Source organism: Leucopleurus acutus (assembly GCF_964270905.1).
Source record: "Leucopleurus acutus genome assembly, chromosome: 13".
In the NCBI taxonomy this organism is placed as follows: Eukaryota; Metazoa; Chordata; class Mammalia; order Artiodactyla; family Delphinidae; genus Leucopleurus; species Leucopleurus acutus.
This window is the reverse complement of record NC_139155.1, coordinates 77,596,838-77,624,055: the sequence shown is the minus strand read 5'-3', so window position 1 is coordinate 77,624,055 and position 27,218 is coordinate 77,596,838. Positions and strand designations below refer to the sequence as shown.

The 27,218-nt window shown below is 35.6% G+C and overlaps 1 protein-coding gene across 2 annotated transcripts in view; it reads left to right on the top strand.

Annotated features, from left to right (window-relative positions):
• MED13L (mediator complex subunit 13L) overlaps positions 1–27,218 on the top strand; it is a 301,913-nt gene that overhangs the window by 170,972 nt on the left and 103,723 nt on the right. For both annotated transcript variants that reach the window (XM_082853249.1, XM_082853248.1), the window contains exon 4: positions 8,673–8,756. In XM_082853249.1, coding sequence (XP_082709375.1) covers positions 8,673–8,756 — 84 coding nt within the window. The remainder of the gene's footprint in view (positions 1–8,672; positions 8,757–27,218) is intronic.

Below are 27,218 nucleotides of genomic sequence, written 5' to 3'. Positions count from 1 at the left end.
TATTTTAATTTGAATTCTCCTATAGGAGTTTATTTTGAAACAAAACAGTGTTTCTTTTAGAAAATAATGAATAATTAAGCTGTTCGGCTCCCTTTCTACTATTAGAATGGGTGAGTTGAGATTCTTTTGAAAATTTTTAATAGTTCTTTTGTCCTTTAAAATAATATTGTCTTTTCATCAAACTTTAAGTAACTGTGTTATATGAATGAAAATTACCCTACTCATGAGACAGGGAAGCATTTTACATGATTGTTTTTAGCTCTCTTTATTCATTGTCAACAGAAACTGGGTTGGCTAATACATGCTTGCCCTTTTGTTCTTCTCATAGCTTAGAGCACTTGCTGTAACTTACTTATCTGTTTACAACCTAAATTTATTGAAATACAGTTTACTATCTTACTCTCAGCAATTTTCTGTTATGTCTTTGCATTTCTATTTAGATAAGATTGACTTAGTTTCGCTAACAGAAGTATTGATATTACTATTTCCAAGGTTGGACACAACATTAAAAGTCATTTAGTCTGTTTACCCAGCTAATTCTGGAATACCATTCTAAATATAATATCCTTTTTATGTATTCCTTGAATACTTCTGATTATGTGAGCTGAACTTTCCAAAGTTCTTTTCATCTTCTGAGAATACTCACTGTTAGAAAGTCTTTCTTATGCTGAGCAGAAGTCTGTCTCCCTGTAGTTTTCTTTTCTTTACCTTGATTCTGTTCTTTGGGGGTCATATATAATTCATCTAACCCTACTTCCATGGGGTGGCCTGTTTACTCTCTTGGTCCCCTAAGTTATTTATTTTTCCTTGTTTGTGGTTCTTACTATATATTACTATATATCCTTATATATTCTTATTATATATCCTCACCGCTTTCCTCCAGCCTACCAGATATTCCTCTAGTCAGTTCAGTTCTCTTCATTTTGATTGCCACTGACCTACTTTAAAACTTCATAAGTGTTTCACGAAGTATTGCAGTGGCCTCTTTAATCAATCAGGTTAGACTCAGTTATGCTGCAGTAACAAAAGACCTTGAAAGCTCTTACTGTCTTTTGACAGTTGAGGTTCATTTCTTGCTCATGCTGCTGACCATTGTGAGTCATTTACTGCAGCACTGCTCTATGTCCTCTTACCTCCAGGCAGGAATTATGCTGTCGGGGCACCCCCTGTCAAAGATTCCTGCTAAAGAGCAAAGAGCAATGGCAAAATACTTAATAGCGCATTCATTGAAGCCTCTGTTCAGAAGTGGTACATGCCATCTCTGCTCATATTTCATTGACCAGGACATTTACCACCAAGCTTAAAGTCAAGTGGATGAGAAGGTATTATCCATCAGTGGGAGGTACCAAAGTCACATGGCCAAGCTTGATGTCAGTGGGACAGGGAACGATAGCACATATTTGGGAAAAGGATACAATCTACCATACCTCTTAATTGAGGTCTTCTCTCTTCTATTAACCTATACTCCAAACAGGTGCTGTTTATATTACTAAAAACACATATGTTTCTAAGACACAATTATCGGTGTATTTATACATGTTTTTGAAACCTTTGAGCCATATTGGCTTCTTACGGTATTTTCTTCACCTGTGATTCCTGAGTCACAATTTCAGTATCTGAAAGTGTGTAGGCCTTCTAAGTCTTATGGTTTTAGATCATACAATCATGGTTATTTTTCCTCTCTTAGAAGGTAGTGTGCTTCCTGTTTTCTTAATGATCAATTATCCCTTTTTGGCAAAATGACCAGAATAATAAAATACCATTTTGTTTTTTTACTTCTATAGAATCTGCTAATTTGACTTGACTCCCCCGCTTCACCCTTTTGTGCCTGCTTTCTCTCTCTTTCTCTTTTTAAAAATAATGCTCTATTTCAGACTGTCTTCATCAGTCTTTGCAATTTCATGGGATTTTGTATGTATTTCTAATGAACTTGTCAAAGGTTACACTTTGTATTTTAAGTTTAGGTTGTCTCACACTCAGTAATAGAAAAGCACTTTGCTGTGAATAGAGTTTGGAAAACAAAAACCTGCAGGTTTTTTCAGAAATTTCATTTGGCATTTTTAACATTGCAGATTTAATGGCTATTACTCTTATGTTATTATAATTTGTATAGTTTTCATAATATACCATATCCTTCTCATGTAACTATTTAAATAAAGTAGAACATTTGGTTGAAAAGCTTTAAAACAAATCCAGGATATGTGTGCAGTTCATATCACCCAGAGTTTTTATTAATGCTTCAGTGATTTGCACCACATATGGGACTTATGAAAATCTTGCTTTTGTAGCTTTGAAGAAATACTTAAAATGTCTGCCATAATGCTGTCAAATTGTTATTATGTGTGGTAGTATACTTTAATTATAATTTTCTTAAGTTTTTAAAATTAAACACAGCTGATTTTGATGGAAAGGTTTTGTTGTGTTTTTTTTTCCCCCCTCTAAAATGCAAATCATTGCTTTGCACACAATGGAAGATTACATGGGTCTCTTGAAGCTGTTACGCTCTGTCCGGTCCATGCTTACTTAGGGAGACTTTAATCTATGGGTATTTGATATTTGTAAAACATAATGGCTCTTTGGAGTAGTCCATTGGTGCTGCTTTCCTAATGGATTGTCAGCCTATTCACCCATGGTAGTTTATAACACAGCTGTAAAATTGCCTTGGCTCAGAGCTTCTTATTTGCCAAGAGTTGGTGTTTAGAGTGAAGATACTCAATTTGGAAAAGTACAGTAAAAATAACATGGAGAAAATTGGAATTATATGATAACAGTAACATTATATTTGTAAATTAGTAGCTTTCAATGCCCTGTGGTATTGTGATCCAATAGAGGTGATTATCAGAGGGCAAAGGAGCAAGGTCCTTGGATGTGGCGGTTCAAGGATTTCAAGGCGACGAATATATTCAGTAGAGAACGGTGATAGAGTATAGCCCTAGTTGAAGAAATGGTTATGTGATACTGCAACATTGAGGATCCTTTGGTAAATAAGGTGATTAGAGGAGCTGGAAATGAGTAATTAATAAATTCCTGTTTTGTTAAATTGCTACAGTGTGCAGTTCTTTAAAAGAAGTAGAAAAATGAGCCTTTAGACCTAAGGGGCATGTGCATTAAAGGAAGAGACACTACAGACATTGTAGACACAAGTGAATGAAAGCATATATCTAATTGTAAATGTCTAGAGAAAAACATGTTCACCCTAAGACTAATTATTTCATCTATTAATATTTTTAGGACTGGGAAAGGATTAAGACTTTAAATTTATTATTATTATTAGTGTGGTTAGAGAGTGGGATTAGACACTAAATGTTTGAAAGTCAAATGGATGTTTCAGGTGAGGCTAGTCCTACAAAAGACCTTAGCCTTGCAGAGATTTTGGAGAGGGTGGAAATAATAGGAATTACTTGGCCAGAGGAGACAGCATCCACTAGGGCACAGTAGGAATCCGAAGTAATGAAGATAGAAGGGATTAGTTGAAAAAGGTTTCTTCAGCCTTAAATTATATGGGTTGGGTTTTTTTTGTTTTTAGTTGGGAATTGAGAGCACTGCAGTTTCTCGGGAGGAGACTTCATACATGTTTGATGTAAATTGGATTGGTAAGGTAAAGATTTTGATGCTGGTGAGGATGTTCTGGTACGAAGTTATATAAAATTTAGTCTATCTAAGTAGCTCTGTAAGTAGATGATAACACTGAGGGGCAGTTTAGTTGAGGATGCGGTAGAGGAACACTATCCTTGGACTTTTTAAATCTATGAAAACTGTCACACCTGCGTAATATGAGGGGCACAGAAGAGCCAGACCAGTGGTGGCTCCCTTCTAAACCTCCCAACTATCCCGTCTGCGAAATGGCTTGCTGATGATTTATGCTGCGGCTGTGGCTGCGGCTCTTGTAAACTTAGGTCAGGTCAGCCCATGGCTTTGGGGTTAGAGATTGGGGCTTGCCAGCTTCAGAGTCAGGTTGTTCTTGTAGTTAATTATTTAGAGCTGTTGGGCATGACACAGAAACATGTACACACACACAACCTGATTTCTTTTTTATTTTTCAGCACGTGTTTGTTTCTTTTCTTCTTGAAACAGTGATTTTCTAGGGAGGTAGTAGGGGGCTTGGAATTATTTCTAAAGAGGAATACTTACCTAGAACTGTTGCTTACAAAACATTTTATAAATCTGAAATCACATTGTGATCTTTAAAGATAATATTGAACTACTTTACAGAATTTTGTCGTATCTTAATAGTAAGGTAATTTTGAAAATCTCAATAACAATGCTTGGCATTACTGAGTGGACAGCCAGGGTTAACTGATACATAGTCTTAGCACTATTTGTGATGTTGATTTAAAGCACTTTTTGGCAGATGAAGTTTGTCTGCTAGGTTTATATATTTATCAACTTAAATATAAATTTTGTCCCTCAAAAACAGTAAAATAAAGGTTGATAGACTTATAAAAGAGGGAAATTATATTTCTGATATTCTGTAGTTTTTATACCTTAGCATTCTCTCTCTTAAAAAGATTTGCTTAACTTTGTTCTTCAAGTATAATTAAAACATATGGGCAGTAGTGCCAGTCTAAACATTTATTCTATTCTATTGTGTTCTGTTCTGTTCTCTTCTCTTCTGTTTATTTTTGGCTGCGTTGGGTCTTTGTTGCTTGCACATGGCTTTCTCTGGTTGCGGTGAGCGGAGACTACTCTTCACTGCGGTGCGTGGGCTTCTCCTTGTGGTGGGTTCTCTTGTTGTGGAGCATGGGCTCTAGGCGCCCGGGCTTCAGTAGTTGTGTCACGCGCACTTAGTAGTTGTGGCTCGCGGGCTCTAGAGTGCAGGCTCAGTAGTTGTGGCACACGGGCTTTGTTGCTCTACGGCATGTGGGATCTTCCTGGACCAGGGCTCCAACCGGTGTCCCCTGCATTGGTAGCCAGATTATTAACCACTGCGCCACCAGGGAAGTCCCTTCCTAAAGTTTTTTAACACCTATGTGAATTTCCACACGTTGAGTATCTACTATGATTTTAGTCTGGAGTGAGTGGTGATGGACTATAAAGAAATGAAATACATAATTTTTTTCTACCTCAAACACATGCACACAAGAAAATTCAAATAACAGTGTGAGTCTGGCCATGATTAGTCGTTACAAACAAGAAGGGTAACAGTATTATACTGCAAATGGGAAAATACTCATTGGTGTATAATAGCATTCATTTCTCAGATATTTATTGAAGACCTGTTACTTTAGAGCAGAACATAAAGCATATTACATAATAGGCACTTAAATATTTGTTGAATATTGCCAGTAAATAAGGTAGATAACTGTGTCTGCCCCCAGATTGCTCATAGCTTCTTGGGAGAAAAGAGCCACAGAAATGATTCATTACAACTCAGTGGAGAAAGTACAGAGTTGTAGATGTTAGAATGCTGTGCTGATCTGGGACAGAAAGGATGAATAGAATTAAATAGAGGAGGAAGGGATATAATGGGATAGGCAGGGATTCTAGGCCAAAGCAGGGTTAGTAGTGATTAATGGTAGTGTTTAGTACAGAAGTTCTCACTCTAGGATCTGCTTCCGAGTTCATCAACACTATGGAATTGTATGTAGTATTTTGCTTTTCCTTGCGGTTTTTAGGAGAAAGAGTCTATAATAACTTTCATTAGATTTTTTTTTAAACATAGAATCATGACCCCAGAATGATTGAGAACCAAGAGCTTATTAGTACCACAATATATTATCTGCTCCTGAGCCAGCATAGTCCCAGGTATCAATCAGGTGGTAGAACTGTCTTTCTTAGCAAAGCCACATGTCTCATCACATTTCTTCCCATAACTTAAAGTACAAAACACCAGATGGAAATACTTTCTGTATTGCTTAGTCTTGGAGGCTCCATGTGTATCTGTATACGTGTGTGTGTATCTGTGTGTGTGTGTGTGTGTGTGTGTGAGAGAGAGAGAGAGAGAGAGAGAGAGAGAGAGAGAGAGAGAGAGAGAGAGAGAGAGAGAGGCAGAGAGAGTTTCTCTTTTGGACCAACCACAGTTGAGATTTAAGAGACTGAGGAGTGTAAAAATTGATGGTGATAGTTGCTGAGTTCTTTTTACCTGTTTTTGAGTAAAAAGAAACTTTGCCTTCATACTTAACCATATCTACATCGAACTCAGCAATTCTTTAATTCTCTATTGAGTTGCAGGTCAGGGCAGAGAAAGGGGGCACATTCAGCGTCTTCATTAATTTGGTCCCAACCTTCTCTGAGGTACTTGGTGACTTTGCTAACTTTCTGCCACATCACTGGTGACAGTATGACTTTTGACGACTCCCTTATGCAGAAATAAGTCAGTTGCAAATCCAAACTGTGTTAAAAACACTGCTCATTCAGTGCAATTGTGTGTTTTCATGTTTTCCTTTCAGTGAGAGGGAAATCACTGATCACATAGAAGCTGATTAGTGGTTGAAAATCACGTAAATCATTCATGACTCTCATTTGGAACCAGATGATTTTGGATTGAAGAATCAGTAGTTTCCATGGCTGTTTTGTGTATTAGTGATAATAACCTTTTGTTGACTTTGCCTGACAAAGAAATATGATCTGTAGTGGAAACTCCAGGAGATACATTAGCACAGAGAGTTAGGCTCCCAGCATTTTCATTAGCTTTTTGCCTTTGCCTTTGTCCTTGAGTGGTCTTGGCTGTGCACTGCTGCTCTTCCACTCCAATCCCTCATTTGTTCTGGAATGAAAACAGTAAACAGAATTTGTGGGTTTTACTTCATAGAAGGGCAAGGGTTTTGAAACAAACTTTGTACATTGTCCTCTTTAATCAGAGATATTTTATGTTTTTCTTTCATATTATACTGTCTAAAGCCTTGAAGTTTTTTCTATCCATAACCTGTAAATTCATGTTTTCTCTGTTGTTGAATAAATGATTATTTTGAATTCTGACCTTCAAGACTTATGAGATAATGAAGTGGTATTTCTTTAAGTGAAGATGTGTGTCAGTAGAAGACATTGTTTAATGTTTGATGTGATTCTGTACATGTCCTATTGCTTTCATTCTAAGCATTTTTGATTTTAAGATACACCTTCAATTTAATAACAGCTTTTGGAGAATAAAGAAACATTAATCAATTACAAGATAGATCTGGGCTTTAAAAATGAGTAAAGAACTGAGGAAATGTGACAGTATATATGTAGTCTACCTAAAAAACACAGTTAAGTCCCTTAACTAGGGAATAAACTGTGGCAATTTTATTTTTCAGTTTTGCTTCTTGAGCACTTTCACCTTATTGTGTATTCCATATTTTCTATTCTAACTTTAATGGGTCATATAGTCTTTAACCCTAAAAAGCAAGTTCACTTATCATCCTAGGAAAACAGACTGGTTACTTTGAAAATGATTTTTTTTTTTCACTGTGAGCAAGGAAGATTGTTGTAGAAGTTCATTTTCAAAATAAAACTAGTTGAAGCAAGTGACTTTTTGATGAGACACTGCTTCAGATTGGCTCTGCCCATAGGGAGTTACATTGTGGCCAGCAGAAACTATTGCCATTTACTAATGCAAATCTGTAATGAGTTGGGTGAAGGCTTGAATTGTTTCCATCCTCCTTGATGGAGTGGAAATTACAGAGCCAAAAGCCACGTGCAGAACTGCCTGAATATTCAACAAAGAATTGCTGTGCTGTTCTTTTGCTGGTAGGTAGAACCTTGTATAGAAGAATTATATCCACCTTTCTGACAGGTTTTCTTAGAAAATACGTATCATTTCATTGAATATTATTAGAGATTACTGTATTTCATCAGTTTCAAAATGCACATTTTCTCCCACATTTTTATATTGTTAAAATTAGGGATGCTCTTTACAAATGATGGCATCTCACAATTGACTGGAGTTATGATATAGTTGTCATCTGCCTGTACTCTAGTGAACTTGAGCATAGCTACTTATATTGTTGTCACTTCAGCTGAATTGTGTGCACCTTGGGTATTATATGAGTTGAGTTCAGTTGCCATTATCATGTCTTCAGAAAGAGTACCCTGTGATTTGACACGGAAAAACAATGTACACAAAACGGCATGAAAACAGAAGCGGGGCACAATTTAGATATGAAGAAAGCAAAATATTCATTACTGAAGAAATGACTGCAGTTCCTCATTTTTTTGCAAAGCCATAATCAAGTGCTTTACCATGTCTACAAAAGGAAAATACCTAATTAGAAGAGGCTGTGCTATGCTTTTATTACCGAAATCCCTGCTAAAGAATTGACTACCACACACCAAGCAAGAAAGATCCAGCATTAAAACTTGCAAAAAGGGTGTCAGTGGCTTGGAAGAATATCTCTGAAGTACTCTTAAGAAATGCTGCCTATATTCCCAACATTCTTGATCACACAAAAGTTAATATAGAAGTGTGATTGGATTTGAAGCAATTCAAAAGTGTAAGATGTTTCAGGAATATATCAGCCAATTAATTCTGATTTTTTTTTACATGTATAAGAATAATACATAATAAAAATCTATACCCAAAGTCAGAAAATTCTTTCAGTAAGTATAGTGTAAGAATTTTAAGTACTAGGAAAACATTTTGACAGTTTAATTGGTGATGTTTTTATTTTCAATGGTGGATCTTATCTGTGATTATTAATTCAGCGACTTGCTAATTTGTTATTGAAACTGTATTCTTGATGTAATTATTGTAGGTGCCTAATGGATAAGAACTTCGTTAGGATTGGGAAATGGTTTGTCCGACCCTATGAAAAAGATGAAAAGCCGGTCAACAAAAGGTGAGTCTTTAGAATTCTTTTGGGTTTTTGGTTTCTTTTGCTTGACCACAGCTATCTTTGGGGAAGAGGTGAATGGAGGAAGTAGCTTTTATTTATTTTCCAATAATGTTAGTAGTTTAGATGTTTGAAATAGATTCCTGGATCACATTTTATTAAATACTCTATTATTAAATGTTTGTGGAATATTAAATCTTGACTAGAAAAATGATTATCAGTAACCCATGTCTAAGTCCCTTATAACCACACTATTTGGAATTGAATTACTCTATTTTGTTATTTTCATTATTCTAATTTATCTTTCTTCCTTATAGTGTTATGTGGCATAACTTTAAATCAACAGTCGAGTGAATTCAAATGGTGACAGTTTTTGTAGAATTGTTTGATGCCCCTTAAAAGTCAGTCAACACATCCTTGACAGTTGTCAAACCAGAACTGGGAATTACTTCTCTAAATAATCCTAAACTTTTAACCATCATTTATTATATGCATGGCTTTAAAGGCAGCCTTTGATACTAAACAAATACGGAGTTTTAGATCAATCAAGCCAGAATCAAAAACGAAAACCGTCAAAATCTAATATTTATCTCACTTTCCTTTGAACACAGTGTAGATTTAATTGGAAGTTGGTGACTATTTCTTTTTTTGTAGAGCTGGGTACACAATCTTGATTCTATTTTACTATCCATGAACTTGCCCTAAGCTAAGGGTCCCACCTTCTGGCTGCAGACAGGTGCTCTTGAAACCTTATGTGGTAGATTAGATCTTTTGGATAGCTGGCCAGAATTTCAGCTGGCTACTCCTGCCACTTCTTCCTGCAAGAGATTTAATAGCAGCCTTCTCTCCAGCCTGTATGTCTTAAAGCTTTGATGAAGTGGTTGTGTTAAAGCTTTGATGAAGTGATTTCTGAGCAATGTAACCACTTCCTCATTAACTAAATCTAATTTATGAAAATTGGGATTTCTTTTTTCAAATCAGATAAATTAGGGCCTGGCTTTTTTTTTCCCCCCCAAATCACCATGAATTTCCTTGAAATATTTCCCTCTTTTTAGTACATTTAGGATTTATTAAAAATTATATTTAAGTAGACAGTAGGTATTATGTGTATCAAAGTTTGCCTGTAAAGGATAATACAGATTTTAGAAAAAGGTACTAGTGTGCATGGGTGTGATTCTGTTTACAGATGCTTTGATTGATGGAGAGGAACTTTTTTTTCCTTTTATTTTTATCGATTTGGTCTAACTAATGAATGTTTCATGGACATTATTCATCTTAGCATTTCCCTAAAATTTACAGAGGACTTAGATTTTCCTACTGGTTAAAGTTTGGACTTTTATTGTCGAGGAGTCTGAATGGTTATATATGGATTTGCTTTAGTGCATTGTTCTTCTTTGCCATTCCTAGTGTGCCTCTCCATGCGTAGTGTGCATTCTCACAGCTGGTCACTGATGAATTGACTGAGCCAGTCCTAAAACTTTAGATCAATAGGTATAGATGTTTGTGTGATGATTTGAGAGGAATTTGGGGATGAAGAAGAAATGTAGAAATAAAAAAGGGATTGAAGGAGTAGCAATTAGTATTTTAATGTAAAAAATAATGTTTAAAAGTCAGATGTGCTTAATGATCTTTGTATAGCTTGTATATCTTTACACTTTATTTAGATACTCAGAGTCTTCCTAACTTAAGCAAGCCAGATGTAAATAATACATGTAATATATTTGGATATTTGATTTTGTGTAAAACTGGGAGGCTGTTGATTTCTGAGGAATGTAATTAAGTTATTTTATTATTTTTAAGACTTTATATTTGTGGTTGAACCTCGTGGAACTTCGTTTTCTTGTAGTGTAGAAATATTGATGATTAAAAAAACTATTTTAGAAGACTTTAACAATTAGAAAACATTTTAAAGCAAAGATTCAATTTAAAAATTCAGCATTTGCTATAATAAAACTTTATTAGGTGTAATGACTTTTCCACTCATTCTCTGAGTGGAAAATAGAGCATCTTCTTGGATGTTGAAACAGGATCTCAGTGCTTAAGTCATTTTGGATGGACAGAGTGGCCCTGTAGAGGAGGGCATTTAGAATAAGAAGAGTTGGGATCACATCCCGTACCTCTCTTTACAAGTTATTTGCTTTTAGAAAAGTTGTTTAAGTTTTCTGGGGTGAACTTTTATTTTTGCTGTTATTGAATTGATAATAATCAGTATCTTAGAGGGTTATTGTGAAGATTAAATGAGTTAATTTATGTGGCTAGTTTATAATTTAGTTGAGAAAAAGCAAGAACAAATTAATCTTCTTGAAGCTTTTTTTTTCTTTTTTTTTTTTTTTTTTTAGTACATACCGATTTAGTAACCAGGAGAGAGAAAAATTTGCTGCCCAGTGTTAAACACATTGTATATACACATTAATATTTTTAGGAATTCTCTTATTTGATATCATTAGACCCAGATAAAAGGAATACACTTTTAAAGTAGTGATATTAGCCTATAGATACTTTTTTCAATAGATTAAAAAGACGATTTAACACACTATTTTATGTAAGCTAAAATAATTCTAATAGTGGCGACAAATGAACATATTGATGATTAGGTTTCACCTGTTCGATTAATAGCATATTACTTTTTGAGCTATCATTTCTCTCCGTATTGATAGCAAAACTAAATCATTTGCTGGTGGACTCTAAAAGAGTTCTCAGTGTTAGATATGAGATGAAGTTTGGGATATTTATAGAAATTTGACCAGGCAGTTTCAAAAAGATAAAAGAAATTTATATCGTTTTTTTGCTATAGTAGCATATCTTTTGTTACTCATCCTTGGGAATATAATAAGTAAGAAAGAGAACTTGGCTTTGTCCTAAAGAGTTGTGACAACTAACATCAAGCATACAAAATTTCTGATTTCTAAGGTATGTTGAACTTGAAAAAGCCTTTGCTTTCAGAATATTCTTAAAAACAAACCAGTAAAAAAAATATGTTCTTTTAAAATAATTTAGAAATTGTTCCAATGATGGAGTTTCTTTCTATTGGAAAGGTGTTTATTTTCTAATTTAGTCTAGTTTCAACCCACATTTGACTACCACAGAATTTGAAGTTTATAATTCCTTAGTCTTTGAATGCCAATTTTAGCAAAATAATTGATTGCCCCCAATAACAGTTTGGACCTTTGATCTTTCCTAGTATCAGGTGTACAGTAGCTGAGTTAACACAAATACCAACTTGCCAGTGCATTTTCTGAATTAATTCACCATTTCTTCCTTGTGAGCAAACCTGCCCTACTGTGGGGTGATACTCCAAATAGCCTCACATGTTTTCAACTATTCTAATTATTTTTGTGTGTGCTGTTAACAGATGCACACACACATACACGATGGGAAGTACATTACTTTGGGTGCTTTTGTGTCATTTCATCTGGATATTTTCTTGACTCTTAAGCCTGAGATTATTTCTTTAACTTCTTTTTTTATGTTCTAACACTACCTAATGTGCAAGACATGCCCTTGTCTTTTGGTTTTAGTAGCAAAAATCAGTTTTTGTGTAACAAGATGAAATATTTTGATGTAGGAGAATATTTTTTAGCACTTTAAAACTTTCATTCCCTCTTTTTCCTCACCCTCCGCTATCGCTTCACCTCTTCCTATTTTCTTTCCCATCCTCCTCTTTCCTGTACTTCCCTTATATTATAGCCCAGTCATCTGTGTTTCCTTCTTGAGGTGCAAAGATGAAAAGTCAGGGAAAGGGATCTCTCATTAGAGGGTAGACAGACATGTAAACAATTACTTACAGTGTGAAAGATAAAGGGAATCTCTTATTAGTGTCCAGAAAAATTAAGGTCATTAGTGATGTGGTACCTTTAACAAGGACTAGCCAATGGGAAATTCATAAATAAAAGTAATGGGACAACTTGGATTTATTAATCAACATAATAGTTTTACCATATTTTTTGTCTGTTTTTGGTGGATCTATAAAATAATGTAGTCATTTTCTGCTGGTTTATTTGATGGAAGATATATCAAAAGGTTCTGTGTATTTCGTCACTTGGATTTGAGAATTGTGTGAAAAGTGAGAAGACAGTGAGGTTAGAGTCCTGGGGAGCATCTACATTTACAGGATGGGTAGAGAAAAAGGAGTACATAAAGGAGACTAGGAAAGGTCAGTGAGAAATGAGAACCAGGAGGACCGGTGTCACCAAAACCATGAATTTTTAAACTTTCAAGATTAATCAGCTGTGTCTACCAGAGAGACCATATAAAATACATTCTAAAAGGCAGTTATGCAGCCATGATGGACATAACATGAGCAGTTTCAGTGCAGTGGTCAATTTCAGGTTGCAGTAGTGAATTTCAGGTTGCAGTAGCCTGAGTTACAAATGGCAGTTGAAATGAAGATAGGAACGTAGACTTCTTATTATATTTTGTTATAAGTAGCTGCAAAGTAGAAAACTGTTGGATCTAGGAAGGGAGGAGACAAACTTTTAATAAGAGCCTATGATAAAACTAAGTGGTACTGTCTTTTGTTTTTAAAAGTATCTTTCATGTACCAGGCACTCTGCTTTGTACTTTCACACATTATGCATAGAGTGTCAAATTGAAAGACCAGCTCAACCAGAGGTAGCTTGTTTACTTTTTAAAAATTACTTTTTTTTCTTAATAACTGAAAGGCAATTATCACTGTTAGTTTTTGTTTTTTGTCCTATTAGCAGTCTAAAAAGTACACAATAAAAACTTATATCCTGAATATCAATAATTTATTTTCACAGTTTAAATATATACTGTCAGTTTCAAAAAGGATTTTAAACACCTTACAGTAAGAGGTACACCTTTAAAAAATGTATATATCGGGCTTCCCTTGATGGCACAGTGGTTAAGAATCTGCCTGCCAATGTAGGGGACATGGGTTCGAGCCCTGTTCCGAGAAGATCCCACATGCCACGAAGCAGCTAAGCCCATGCGCCAAAACTGCTGAGCCTGCGCTCTGGAGCCCGCGAGCCACAACTACTGAGCCCGCGTGCCTGGAGCTGGTGCTCCACAGCAGGAGAGGCCACCACACTGGGAAGCCCGTGCACCACAACGAAGAGTGGCCCCTGCTTGCCACAACTAGAGAAGGTCCGCGCATAGCAACGAAGACTCAACGCAGCGAAAAATAAATAAATAAAATAAATACATTTATTTAAAAAATGTATATATATACTAGAGAGGTTTTGTGAATATCATCGTTGTAATTCCTCCTAGAGGACTGAAACTAGGCTGGAAACAGAGCTCTCCTTGATCACCAGTCCATCTAGAAATATGGATGATCTTCCATTAACTGTCTGACTTTGTGGGACTTACTGAATCCCTCTGGACTTTAGTTTTAGCATTTATCATTTCTAAAATAATTTTCAGTTTTTCAGTTCTCTGATTCTAGGGAAATTGTAGAATCTAGGCATGTCTCCAGAAAGTACATAATGTACTTTATAAGTATTTGGTTTACTTCTTTGATGTTTTTGGAGTGTTAGAGGATATTATAAAAATAAAGATTTATTAAGAGTGGTTCTTAGAAAGTATTAAATTCCTATCTGAGAACCTGACAGGAGAGAGTGACAGTGTACTTCATGTAGAGTTTTATTAATAGTTGTGTAAGTTCGAAGTATTATTATAACTTAATATTTATGGCTAAAGAATATAGAACGCTGTGAGTGCTAAGATGAAATACTAAATTATGTAACTGAAGCTTCCTCTTTGTTATAATGTTCATATCTGGTCTGTTGTTACAGTCTTCTGCCTGTCTGGGTCTTCTGACTTCAAACTGCTTATGTTTCTAATCCCTCTGCTCTGTGTATCCTTCTGTTAGTCTACTTTTGGTGAAGCACTCTCCCACATAAGAGCATAATGTGGTGTCAGTGTTTAGGATGTTACCCAAACTTTATCGGGCATTCCTGTTCCCCAGTCGAAGCCTTTTGTCCAGCCATAGTTGCCCTTCACAATTCCTAGCATAGTCTAAACTCCATTTCTCTTTTGTTAGTGTTTTTTTTCCCCCCACTCTTTCTGTCTTCCCTGGCAAGTTAACTTTGATCTCTCTTCTTTGAGCTGCTCCCCTGAGGCATCTTTTCTGGCTGTTTGTTTCTGACATTTTACCTCTATATTTATCAATAGTATGTTTTTACTGTTCTTTTGAATTTTATTTTATTATTTTAAAAATTTTATTTTTCTCTTGAATTTGTACTAAGGAAGATGAGAATTTACTCTCCTTCCTCCTTTTCCCATTCCTTCATTATTCCTAAATTGAATCTTTAAAACAGAATCATACTTATTTTGGTGTTTACTATACATCATTATTTCTCCTTTTATTCTATTCAGCATCTATTACAATCCCTAGTACAAAGGATATTACAGGTTTGGAGGAACTGAATGGAACTTCTTTCTGTTGTAAATCTATTTAGTTTTCTAGGATCAAAATAAAAAATGAGGTCTTAAAACTCATTTAGTGTAAAACAAAATATTGAGTTATGTCATTAAAACAGCATTCTCTTTATCATTCTTATTTTAAAAGATGATCCTTTAAAATATTATCTTTTATAAATGGGTTAAAATCCTTGTTTCTTATAATTGTCAGTTTTGCATGAGTTTTTCCTCAGTATTATTTCTTACTGAGTGGTTTGTTCAAGTTTCAAGTTTGAGCAGTTGGGCTCTTTATGATGGTTACTTTAATTCAAGTATTCCCTAGTAGAAAGCATACGTTATATACCCTGTTGGACTTTGTCCCCCATTGCTAGCCCATGAATTGCAATTCTGCTAGTGGAAGCAGACTTAACACATTTTGAGATCTTAACAGGCCTCATAGAAAGAAGGAGCCCTCTCTAATTGGTTGCACACAGAAGAGGGAGCATTGTTGGGGAACATTTGAAGGATTATTATGTATCACTGAAATTGACCAGTGTTGTTTACAGAGTTTATCTGGTACTGAGAATCTAAGAAAACAAAGGAACGTCTTAGTATGTATAATTGAAGACAGTTGACTAAACTATTTCTATGTTAGATGAATTTTTAAAAAATAAAAGACTGTAGAAGGTAAGTTTCACTGAATGAGAAAATTGGACTATTAGCTGGAGAATTTTGAGTTTGTCTCAGTGGTCTTTAAAGTATTCTATCAATTTCATTGTAGCATGCCACCTCCTCTCCTTTGTTTCTTACTTAACATTTCAAGATCTAGAACTGAAGCTTTCTATCACAGTATGGTTCACATTCCTGAAATAAATAACAGCTTTCTTCTGCTAATGATTTGCTGTGTCCTTAAGTATTTCTAGGCCTTGATTTCAACTAGAGTTTCTTAGGGAAAGAATAAGACGTTGTGATAGCCCATAAACACCCAGTTTGTGAAAACAGAAAAATTGGGATTATATGCTTTTACTTTTCAACTTTATCCCAGTAGCCCTTCCTTTTCCCAGTCTCTAAAAACTTATAGTACTGGTTTGGGACACATGATTATGTTCAAGTATTAAATTAAACATGTACTGTCTTGTATTACCCTTCATCATTTTAAGCGTGTTTTGTAGGTTCAAAAAGGTAAATTACAATACTAAAGGACACTACTTTAATAATGGCAAGGCCTCCCTGTCCCCCAACCCTTAGAAACACATGCTGTTAAAAATACCCAGTGAAGACTCAATAAAATACTTGCTAAGTACATTTCAAACCAGAGGATGCTTTAGTTGAAGTATATTATGGATACGTTCGAACGTGACTGTGTGTTTGAAGTACAATACAGGGTATGTTCTGTAGCTACTAGAACAAAGCATTCTGTATTTGTGCTTTGATTTTCTGTAAACTAAGCTTCCCAAGTTTCAGAGCTCTTTTAATTCTTCTGAGTATATCATGGAGAAGCCTTCAGTTGGGCCATTGGCACCTTGTGTATCTGATCTCTTTTAAGGATGCATGCAGTACTCCTGCAACTCCTTTGAACAAGTCAGTTATTTTCAGAAACAGCTGAAGTTACCGAGCAACCAAGTTGGAGCTGAACCTGGGGTGAGGCAGATGAGTAGGGGCCAATCATCCTGACCCGCAGTGTAAGTATTCAGAATCATAAATATTGACTTCAGGAATTAGAACTTTTTGTGCATGCGACTTTTTTAGGAATCTGATGCACATACATATACATTATTACAAGTATTATTGATGGGAGTAAATGACAGAAGTTTAGAACTTTGTTATAACTCCTAGTTATGTTCTCAGTGAAGCACAGTCAAACTGATCCACTTACTATATCCTGTGTTTCTGTTCCTGTGTTTTTTAAACTCTGAGTAGGAATAAAGGTATAATGATGTCTACCTTATATAGGTTGTTTTGAGGATTAAATGAGATAATGTGAAAGTCTAAATAATTAGACAAATTATTTAAAGCCTGTTTCATAAATTTCTTCCTAGATTCTTATAAAGCACTTTATATACTATTCACTATATTATGAATGAAACCATTCAACTTTTCAAAATTAAATGATCATAATTTAGGAATAGCATTATGTATCATTTTATTTTTCCATTTTCAGATCATTTAATATTATTTATATTTATGAAAGTTGTATAATTTATATAAACCATGCATTAAAAGCAGATGATAGAACTTCCATAAAATTCACCTCCTTTACACCAAGTATTTTCATAGGTTTGATTTTGGTCTCATATACATATGTAGTTATAAAGAAGCCTGTTGACTATTAAGGTTCACTATAAAGCATGAGAGTCTATTTTCCATATTTCACATAGAAAATACACTTCTAGGTAACGTTAAGCCAAGTGTCTTTAGTAGTAAGGTGAGATAATAAAAGGAGGCAGCATAGGTGAAAAGTGACCCAGACAGAAATGGATCCAGCAGTCACAATTACCAGATGAGGAAAGAAGGAAGCTCCTTACAAACCACCACCACTTCCAGGATTTTCTTTTCACTTGGACAGGTGTCATTCAGACCTTCTAGAAACATATTTATGCACTTGCTTTTTACTTTGCTTTTTTCCCTACCATTCCTCATAAGGGTACCAAAAAGGGGAAAGTTTTTCCTATGCTTTTTCCTTCTTAAACACATTTATCACTTATGTAGCTTGAAATGAGAAGAGTGGTCTAGATAAGAATATTTGATATGGAGTGAAGAATAATAGAAAAAAAAAGTGGGAGGTTGAGGATAAAATAAATTGTTATCTATATTTTTAGTTTACTGGCATATCTGGCACTAAAAGTACTAATTATACAAATGTGGCCATTTGTTCTTTTGTTCTTAGCCCTGTGTTTAATGAATAATATTAAAATGTTTCCCTGGAGGGAATTTAATTCCATATTACTCACCCACTTTTTAAAGCTTTCCTTTATACTGCTTTGTTTGAAGAATGTGTTCATAAGTCATTCCAAACGTCTTAAAAAAATCTGTCGTGTATTTTCCTATAACAAAAAGATTGAATGTATTTATTAAAAATAGTAAAATTTAGAAAACCACATAGAATTATGAGAGTTTAATTGAATTCTAACACATAGATATGTCCTTTATTTGAACATAGTAATGTATATGGAGTCTTTCTTGATACTTTATATATTCCTATATATACATCCCTCCATAGTGCTTGATGATTACTTAGTGAATTCTTGAAAATTTAGCTTTTAAAAATAGAGTTATTTCTAGATACACTGGAAAAGGGTCACTTCAGCACACTAAAGTATAATTCACAGAAAGGTAAAATTTGGACTCTAATGCAAATATAAAATGAACAAATGGCATACATTTTAATCAACTCATTAATTAGTGAAAGAACAGGTAAGATGTGAAAACCAGTTCAAAGAGTATTTGAGTAGCTAGGTTTTTCTAGAAAATTAATAGGTATATATGCATCTACAACTTAGTAGCTGTTTGAACAATGAACATAAATTGAAAGGATAAAATGTATTTTCTTCTTACCCAGAATTGCTGATAAATAGGACATGTATGCCTGTTGAGCACTGTACAACTTCTCAAACCTTGGAATCAGATTGGATGCTACTACTCTCATTTCCTGTCCATATTGATTTTACTTTATGTCATAGTCACAGCTGAGGGCCCCACCCCCCGCCACCAGATTTAAAATATCCCACCACATCCATGTGAATTTGCTGCAGTGTTTTGGGGGGTTTGGTGCACAGCTGAGGAACTGAGGCACTAGATAATCCTTGGATGGGCATTTCCCCTATATGGCATTGAAAGGACAAGCTGTCTTCCATTGACCTTACTTCAAAGTTTTGAATAAATCTCTCTTATATATTTATTTATTTAGCTAGCCGCGTCAGGTCTTCATTACAGCACACGGGATCATCTTTGAGGCATGTGGGATCTTTCGTTGTGGCGTGTGGGCTTCTCTAGTTGTGGCGTGTGGTTCTCTCTCTAGTTGTGGCGCGCGGGTTCCAGAGCGCATGGGCTCTGTAGTTTGCAGCACGCTGGCTTAGTTGCCCTGCAGCATGTGGGATCTTAGTTCCCTGACCAGGGATGGAACCCACGTCCCCTGCATTGCAAGGTGGATCCTTTACCACTGGACCACCAGGGAAGTCCCTTGAGTAAATGTCTTAAAAAGTCCCCTGAGGAGCTTCTAATGAGAATTGTCAAATTTTCCTTCAAAAACAGCTTGAGGGATGGGGTGTTGTCATTGATTGTCCTGGTAATGTCCATGATTAATAAACGACTGTGTTTATCCACAATCCCTGCCCAGTGTATTGACTGTTCTAGTAGGCCAGTTAATCATGCTGCTGAGATGCACTAGAGCTATAGTATAGCAGATTCTTGAACTTTTTGTTGTCAAAACACCTATAAACGTTACTGAGCATCCAAAAGAGCTTTTGTTTATTGGGTTATACTTATCAATATTTACTCCAAAGAATTAAAACTGAGAAAAGTTAAAATATTTATGACTTTTTAAAGTAACAGTAACAAACCCATTATATGTTAACACAACCTTTTTAACTAAAATAACACTTTTCTAAAAGAAAAAAATATTTAGTCAGAAGAGTGGCACTGTTTTTGCAAATCTCTTTAAACTCTGGCTTAAGGGAAAACAGCTGTATTCTTGTGTCTGCTTCTGCTTGTAGTCTATTGTGACATCACACACGATGTAGCCTCTGGAAAACTCCATTGTGCACTTGGAGAAAATTAGAGTGAAAAGGATAAATAATGTCTTCATGTTATTTTGAAAATAGTTTTGACCTGCTGCCTGCTCGGCATTCCAATACTTTAAAAAATTTCAACAAAGATGTGGTTTGTCTGCATTTTATTCTTAGGCTGGAGCAGGTAAACTTTTCCTGCAGATAGTAAATATTTTCAGCTTTGCAGGGCATATGGTTGATGTCAAAACTAGTCAAGTCGACATTGCACTGTGAAAGCAGCCATAGATAATATGTAAGCAAATGGGCAATAGACTGTTCCAGTAAAATTTTATTTTACAAAAAATAGGTGACCGTGAAATGGAGCAGGACCCTGTGGTCCTCCCCCCACTCCCACCCATGTCCTCAGCCTGCCTTTTTTCTGTGGAAAAACTTTAGCCAAAGGATAAGTTTAATCAGAGAAGTGAGAAAATGCAGAAACAAAGGAAAACAGTCAAAGGAGACCAAATAATAATAATAGTTTACTCATTAAGCAAAGTCAAGGACCTTTAGCTTCTCCTCAAGGGCTATAGATAATATTCTGAGCCATACCCTGTGAGCTGTCTTATAGATACTAAAACCCCAGCAGGTGAAGGACGTTAACTACATGATGACCAGACTGTAGCCATGACATAAGCTACAGTTCCGAGAAATGACCTCAAAGAAATGGGAACAAACCGATCCTGGAACTGAAGATTAACTGTACTTAAAACAGTCAAGATGACGACACTGGTCAGACCACCGATGACCAATTTCAAGATGACTGTCAGAGCTGACTGTGCTGTTTCTACCTGTAGCCCCTTCCCTCTGTCTATAAAAGCTCTTGCCCACTGATTGTCAGTGGCAGGGAGTCGGCCTTTGGACAGGAGTCTGCCCTGCCCCTGGTAGCCAGCATCCGAAATAAAGCAAACTTTCCTTTCCACCAACTTGCCTCTTTATTGGCTTTAGAGTGATGAGCAGCCAGACCCCCAGTTTCGGTTACAATGGGATGGAATTGGCCCTGGTACCTAACTTTGCTGACCTCTGCCCTTAAGAGGAAATTTGCTGTCCAGATACGCTGAAGTGGTTAGCTGAGAAGCCACACAACTAGAAAGCTGAGGATTCAGATCTAGGCATTTCTAGTTTCACAACTGCTATTTTTCTCAGTTCTTCATGCTGTCTTCACTAATAAGGTTAATGATTATACCTTTAATGTAGGAGGAGTGATTATTGATTAGAAATGAATTTTTAAGGTAAAAATTTATCTGATTACAAAGTTATATAAGGGCTAGAATTTACAATCTTCATAGATACCCGAGAAATGATTGGATGAGTATGTGTCTTTGTCATAATAAATCTTATGCACAGCACAGCATTTTAATTCTTGTGATAATTCACTAAAATATACATACCTGAAAGTGTTTTCTTTTCAACTGATGAGCTCTCTGAGTAATTATTTTTATCTTATTTAAATTATTATGTGGAATGGGCAATACATGTATGTAGTATAAAATTTAAACAGCACAAAATTATATAGGCAAAAAAGTCTCTTCCCCACTCACTGCCCAGCCAGCCAATTTCTCTCCTAGTGTTAAATCATATTACCTGTTTCTTTTTGTCTTTCCAGCGATTGGTTTATGCAGATATACAGTGTGTTATATATATTTCCCTTTTCTATACACATAGTATAGCAAATGGTACCCATACCCTACCCATTGTTCCATTGCTTTATTTTACTTAATAGATAGTGATGATGTGTTGAAGATCAATCCAAGACATGCATATAGGACTATATAGGAAATTTTCTAATTTCAGAATTTGTTTGCTTTGTTATCTGTGTTCTGTGAGTTGCTTTTCTAACAGTTTTCTTTTTTGTTCTTTTTGGTTTTTTTAAAAAAATCGTTTTGTTTTGGTATTTGGTTGACATAAGTAAGATAACTTGACAAAGTCCTGCTAAAGAACTTAGTATTATCAGGAAGGTAAGATATAAACACTTAAAGCAATTAGAGATAAGACACTATATATAATTAGTGTCTTGGTTTGTGGAATATTAAGTGCTAAAGGTGAAAATTGGAAGATACTGATGTGGGTTCTAGTGAAGAGAAAAGATTCTTGAAGTTAAATGTGTTTTGTTAAATCTGAGGTTTGGATGACTTGGGGTAGAATCGTGGAAAGGAAAATAACAGTAACAAAGACATGTACACAATGGTGTCTCAAGGAAAGACTTGGCTTCTAGAGAGGAAAGTTCAGCTTAACAGCAATGAAGATAGGAAGAGATAACTTCTAATAAGAGAACTCCTTGAGTGATCTAGACAGTTAGAAGTTCTGTGACAAAGTTCTAAATTAATGAAGCTTAGATTAATTGTGATGGTTCATGAGAATAGAGACTTAAACGTTGTTTTAGTAATGACTAAATAATTAGAGTAGTTCCTTGTTAGAATTTAAGAATTGCAGAAGAGCCACCAGTAAGCGTTGTCCTGAGAGTTAAAGATCTTAAACAAACAAACAAACAGGAATACCAAGCCCTCTTTTGATGACCCAGCCCAAACTTGCCACTAAATTATGGCAATTCATGTATAACTTTTCCCTATTGCTCTTGCCTCCTTGCTTCTTCAGATTTTATTAACGTATCCTGGGACTGTTTTTAGTTAGTGCCTTTTGTATTGTCATATTTTGTCTCTTGCCAAGGATTTTAGCATTTACAACCTGCAGGCTCTTATTGCTCATGATAAAATTTTTTTTGAAGCTACGGTATGCCTCACATTATTGCAGTTGAGAAGCACCTAAGCCTTATTATAGCATTAAAGTGAATTTCTTTATAGCGCTCCCTGGTGCCACTATAGCCTCTCTGTATGGGTTTAATCAGTTGGCCTCTACTTGAAACTCGAAGAGAAGGCACCAGTAGAAAGGTAATCATGCTTCCCAGAGTCCACAGTGTACAGGTTTGGATGTGCTCTGAAAGACAAATTGAAATGGTAGAATAAAAAGCAACCAAGATAGAGATACTCAGTAAAACAACTTCAAGTTGGAAGGAAAGGGAGCTAATATTTGTTTAAGACTATTATTTATTGAGATACTGTGCTAAATGCTCAACATAAATTATTTCCAGTCTTCACTATATACCTGCAGCTTTGTGTTATTTACTTTGGTTTTACAGGTGAGAACGTGGAGACCTAGAGAATTTCAGTAAAAGACTAAGAAAGTGCCAGAGCTAAGAGCACATTTTCTGGGAGAGGGACAGGACCTTTCTGCATACTGCTTGCTAGGTACTTGTGTCTTGTTACTCCTCACAGCAACCCTGTGAGGTCAGTGATAGGAGTGGTGGTGAGAGATGGGGAGATGAGACTGCTATGGGGCAGAGCTAGATCTCTGTGCTACCAAGGCTCTTGCCCTTAATCTTAGCAAACAAATAATAAGTACTGTCTTCTTCCAAAACAAATAAAAAACAAATGATTCACTTTTTAGTTCCCGGGCTAACTGCAAACAATGGAAAAACTATTTGTGGAGAAGGGACACAAAGAGAAGACTGCAGAGATGGCAGTGCTCAAGGTTCTGAAGGAGATTCCTAATCATGCTTCTTCTGGACCTTGTTTGCACAATAAAGTCCCAAATAGGAAATTTCAATGCATATTTAGAAGGAAGAAAGAGGTTCCGGGCCTTGGGCATTGGTCAGGGCACTTGCCCTAAGGGGCTAAGCTGGAAGCTGCTCAGTTGACGGCTCCCTTGTGGTAGTTACATGGTTTGCATATTCCCCTAGAGCTGTCAAACTGGAAGTCTTTCTAGGTATCAGTTTGAATCCTTGGGTCAAAGGAATAGAGATCAGGGATATGGAGAGGTGAATTTCTGTCTGTCTTTTGAAGCTTTGCCTAAATATTCAGTGACTGGTACTTTTTTTTTTTTTTTCGGTACGCGGGCCTCTCACTGTTGTGGCCTCTCCCCTTGCGGAGCACAGGCTCCGGATGCACAGGCTCAGCGGCCATGGCTCACGGGCCCAGCCGCTCCGAGGCATGTGGGATCTTCCCAGACCGGGGCGGGGCACGAACCCGTGTCCCCTGCATCGGCAGGCGGACTCTCAACCACTGCGCCACCAGGGAAGCCCATCAGTGACTGGTACTTAATAGTAAATTTAAGAATACAATTTATTTGTGGCATTTAGCCAAATTTAGAATTACGGAGGAGAAAAATGTTACTTTCTCCTGTTTTATTCACTTATCTATTAGGTGAGGTATAAGAAAAAGAGCAGCATCCTTTCAAACCTCAAAAATTGAACATAACTTAAATCCTTAAGAAAACTTTAATCCTTAAGAAAACTTTAAGTTTTAATATTTAACAGTATGTTTTTTTCCACGGGATGTGAAATGGGAGAAAAATACAATAGAGAGATGCATGTTAATAATAAGTTTTGAGAAAACTGCTTTGATAACCACATGACCCTTTTATTGGTCACATAAAGCTGGGAAGGACGATACAATAACCTTATTTTTCTCTGATAATAGGATGAATGTTAAGCTACAAAGAATAATTTCAGGCATTCAGATCCATCATTAGGAAGATCAATAATGGGGTTAGTATTTAGAGACAGAAAGTTTGACCATCAGTCAATTAAGAAACAGAAGACAGTATCCTAACCCCAGCAGAGTTGTAATTTATGTGATTGATAATAATTTTTTAATTTAATTAATTTACTGACATATGTTTGGAAAGCATTCTAATAAAACATTCAGGTCAAGGTCTGAGTATATATTTATTTACTTTTCTCAGTAATAGATTTTGGATTTTCACCAAGTTTATCTTTTATCCCTTATTTTTCTTCAGCAAATTAAACATTTCCAGAACTCTGTTAGATTGTTTTTGGCTGTTAATTATTTTTATTATAGGGAAATTAATTTTTACGCTATCTTACTTTTGTTTAGTTTCCTGCTGCTCTTTCAGTGTTTGATGGATGCACTTAATGACTAAATGAGAGAAAAGTAACCTAAGACCATTTAATATAAAATTGAGTCCAGCGGGATAGTTACCACACTGAGTAGTCTCATTCTTGTTTTCATAAGAAAGCTAGAATGTTGTAACTCAAATATACTTCCCAAAGTCACAGAGCTAGAGAGGCAGACTAGTAATCTTTTCTCCCCTTCTGTAGTTCATTGTACTTTCTGCTATGTTACATTGCCTTCTATGATTTAAGTGCTCATAAGTTTTTTAAAAATTGGAGGTTTAAAAAAATTATAAAAGTAATACATGCCCTTGAAAAAGTTAGGTAGTTTCGAAGGCAACAAAAACCTCCCTCTTCACCTCTTTTGCTCCCAGACTTGCACAAGTTAGTCCCTATGAATGGTCTTTTATGTATTCTTTCAGAATTTTATTCAGAAGACTCTAATATTGTATCTCTGTAATTTTTCTTTAATCTACCATAAAATTAAGGAAAATTAAACATTTTCCATCTTAATCCAATTTCCTAGCTTCCAAGTGTGGACTTTCAAACTACTCAGTGCTGCTTTTTAATAAAAGAATCCGATTTGTTATGTTACTGGAGTTGGAAGGACCTGTGAGGTAAGAAAGTCCCCTTAGCTTTTAAAATAAGAGGTTAAGTGATTTGCGTAGAGCTCCACAGTATTTAATTCCGGTAAGTGGTTCCAGATTTTTGTTCTTCCCACTAATCCGTACTGCCTCTCAACTCATCTTATAGGCTTAAAAGTGAACTGTATATCATAAACAGGCGTGTTTCATGTGTGTACTCAAGAAGTCTCTTTTAAAAATCTAATCCATAAACTAATACCCAGCACACAGCAGATACTTGAATATTTGGATTGAAATAATTTAAACTAATTTTTCACTACAGTTCGTTAAGAAAATGAGGGGGTTGGACCAGATCATTTTAAGGACTTTTCCACAGTAAATGTCTATGATTTTAATTTTAGTTTCATTCTGTCCTCAGAATATCAAGCTGTTTTTCTCCAGACTCAAAAGCTATTGTGTTGGGTGGCTAGTCCTGACTACCTTTCCCAGCAAGACAAGAATCTACCTGTGCCCTGTGCAGTGTTTGGTACACTCAAGTGCCAGGTTTCCTGTTAATCCTTTTCCTTCAGCTAAAGGGAAATTTAAAAATTATGTAAAGTTGCAAAATGGAACCAGGTTCCATACATTTCAGATCAGATTACAACTCTGTCCTGCATACTTTAGTGAGCTGATTTATTACCCAATAGTCCCCCTCATACGGGGGTGGGGGGGAGTATGGCTGGAAATTGGAGTATGAAGTTTGGGGCAGCAAGCTGGTTGGAATTTAAGTGGTGGTCCTGGTGGTAGTGTAGTGTTAAGCGGGATAGTAGTTTTAAGGGCCTGTGTAAAATAATGTTTATTGGCCAAGATTTGGCAGGAATGCATCTACCAGTTACCTTGACATACTATAGTGTGCAGTCAGCCATGGGTACATAAACATCTGTGAAGTTTAAGGGAACTCTATGGTTTTATAAAATTCATTCATCGAAAGAATTCTTGCTTTGTTTTGTCACTGTATATGAAATATAACAAAAATATTCCTTGTGTTTAAACAGTGTGGTTAAAGACAGGGCATAAAGGGTCATTAACAAGAGTATCTGGCAGAATGGCAAGCCTACTTATTCTTCAAATAGCAGATCAACAACTTGCTTAAAAACCTGTTTGAACATATATTAAAAATCAGTGCTAGCTTGATTAACATTAAATCAAATAAGATATAGAAGCTGAAAGCTTTTACAAGTTTAATTTCCTGAAGTGTAAGGAGTCGCTTCCCAAAACTGATGTGAATACTGAATTACCACAGTATTGGAGTGCCTTTACTAACCTGATTTATTTGAGGTGACTCAAATTAATGGATTTAAAATTAAATTAATTTATTTAATTTAAGTTAAAATTAAATTAATGGATTTAAAATGACAAAAAAGATACTAAAAAGAATTATTTTAAGCATTAAGTCTTAATGGTTACTAGTTTGGAAAATTGGAAGGTACATAAAGAGTCTTATCTGTCCTGTAAATTAAGAGTAAGATAAAATCATATCAAATAAGCCTTTATTATGGTAGAAAACCCAGAAAGATTCCATAAGACTATCAGGGTACAGGTGCAGGAGGAGAAGGGCGATTTACTTGAATACTTTTTAACACTATTTTCCTTGCCCTTTGTTGGAATTTGAAGGTTGGCCTCTGAGGACTATTGATGTTAATATACTGAAAGGGTAAATGCCTTTTGAATAGGTATTCATCTAAATAGTACTGGTTTTGCCTGAAAGTTCTTTTTCATAGGGTACTCCATTTAGAAGAAGAAAAGTTACTTTTCTCTTCCAATTTGTTAGCATATCTGGAACCAAGCTAAAACATGTTATGCTTAAGTG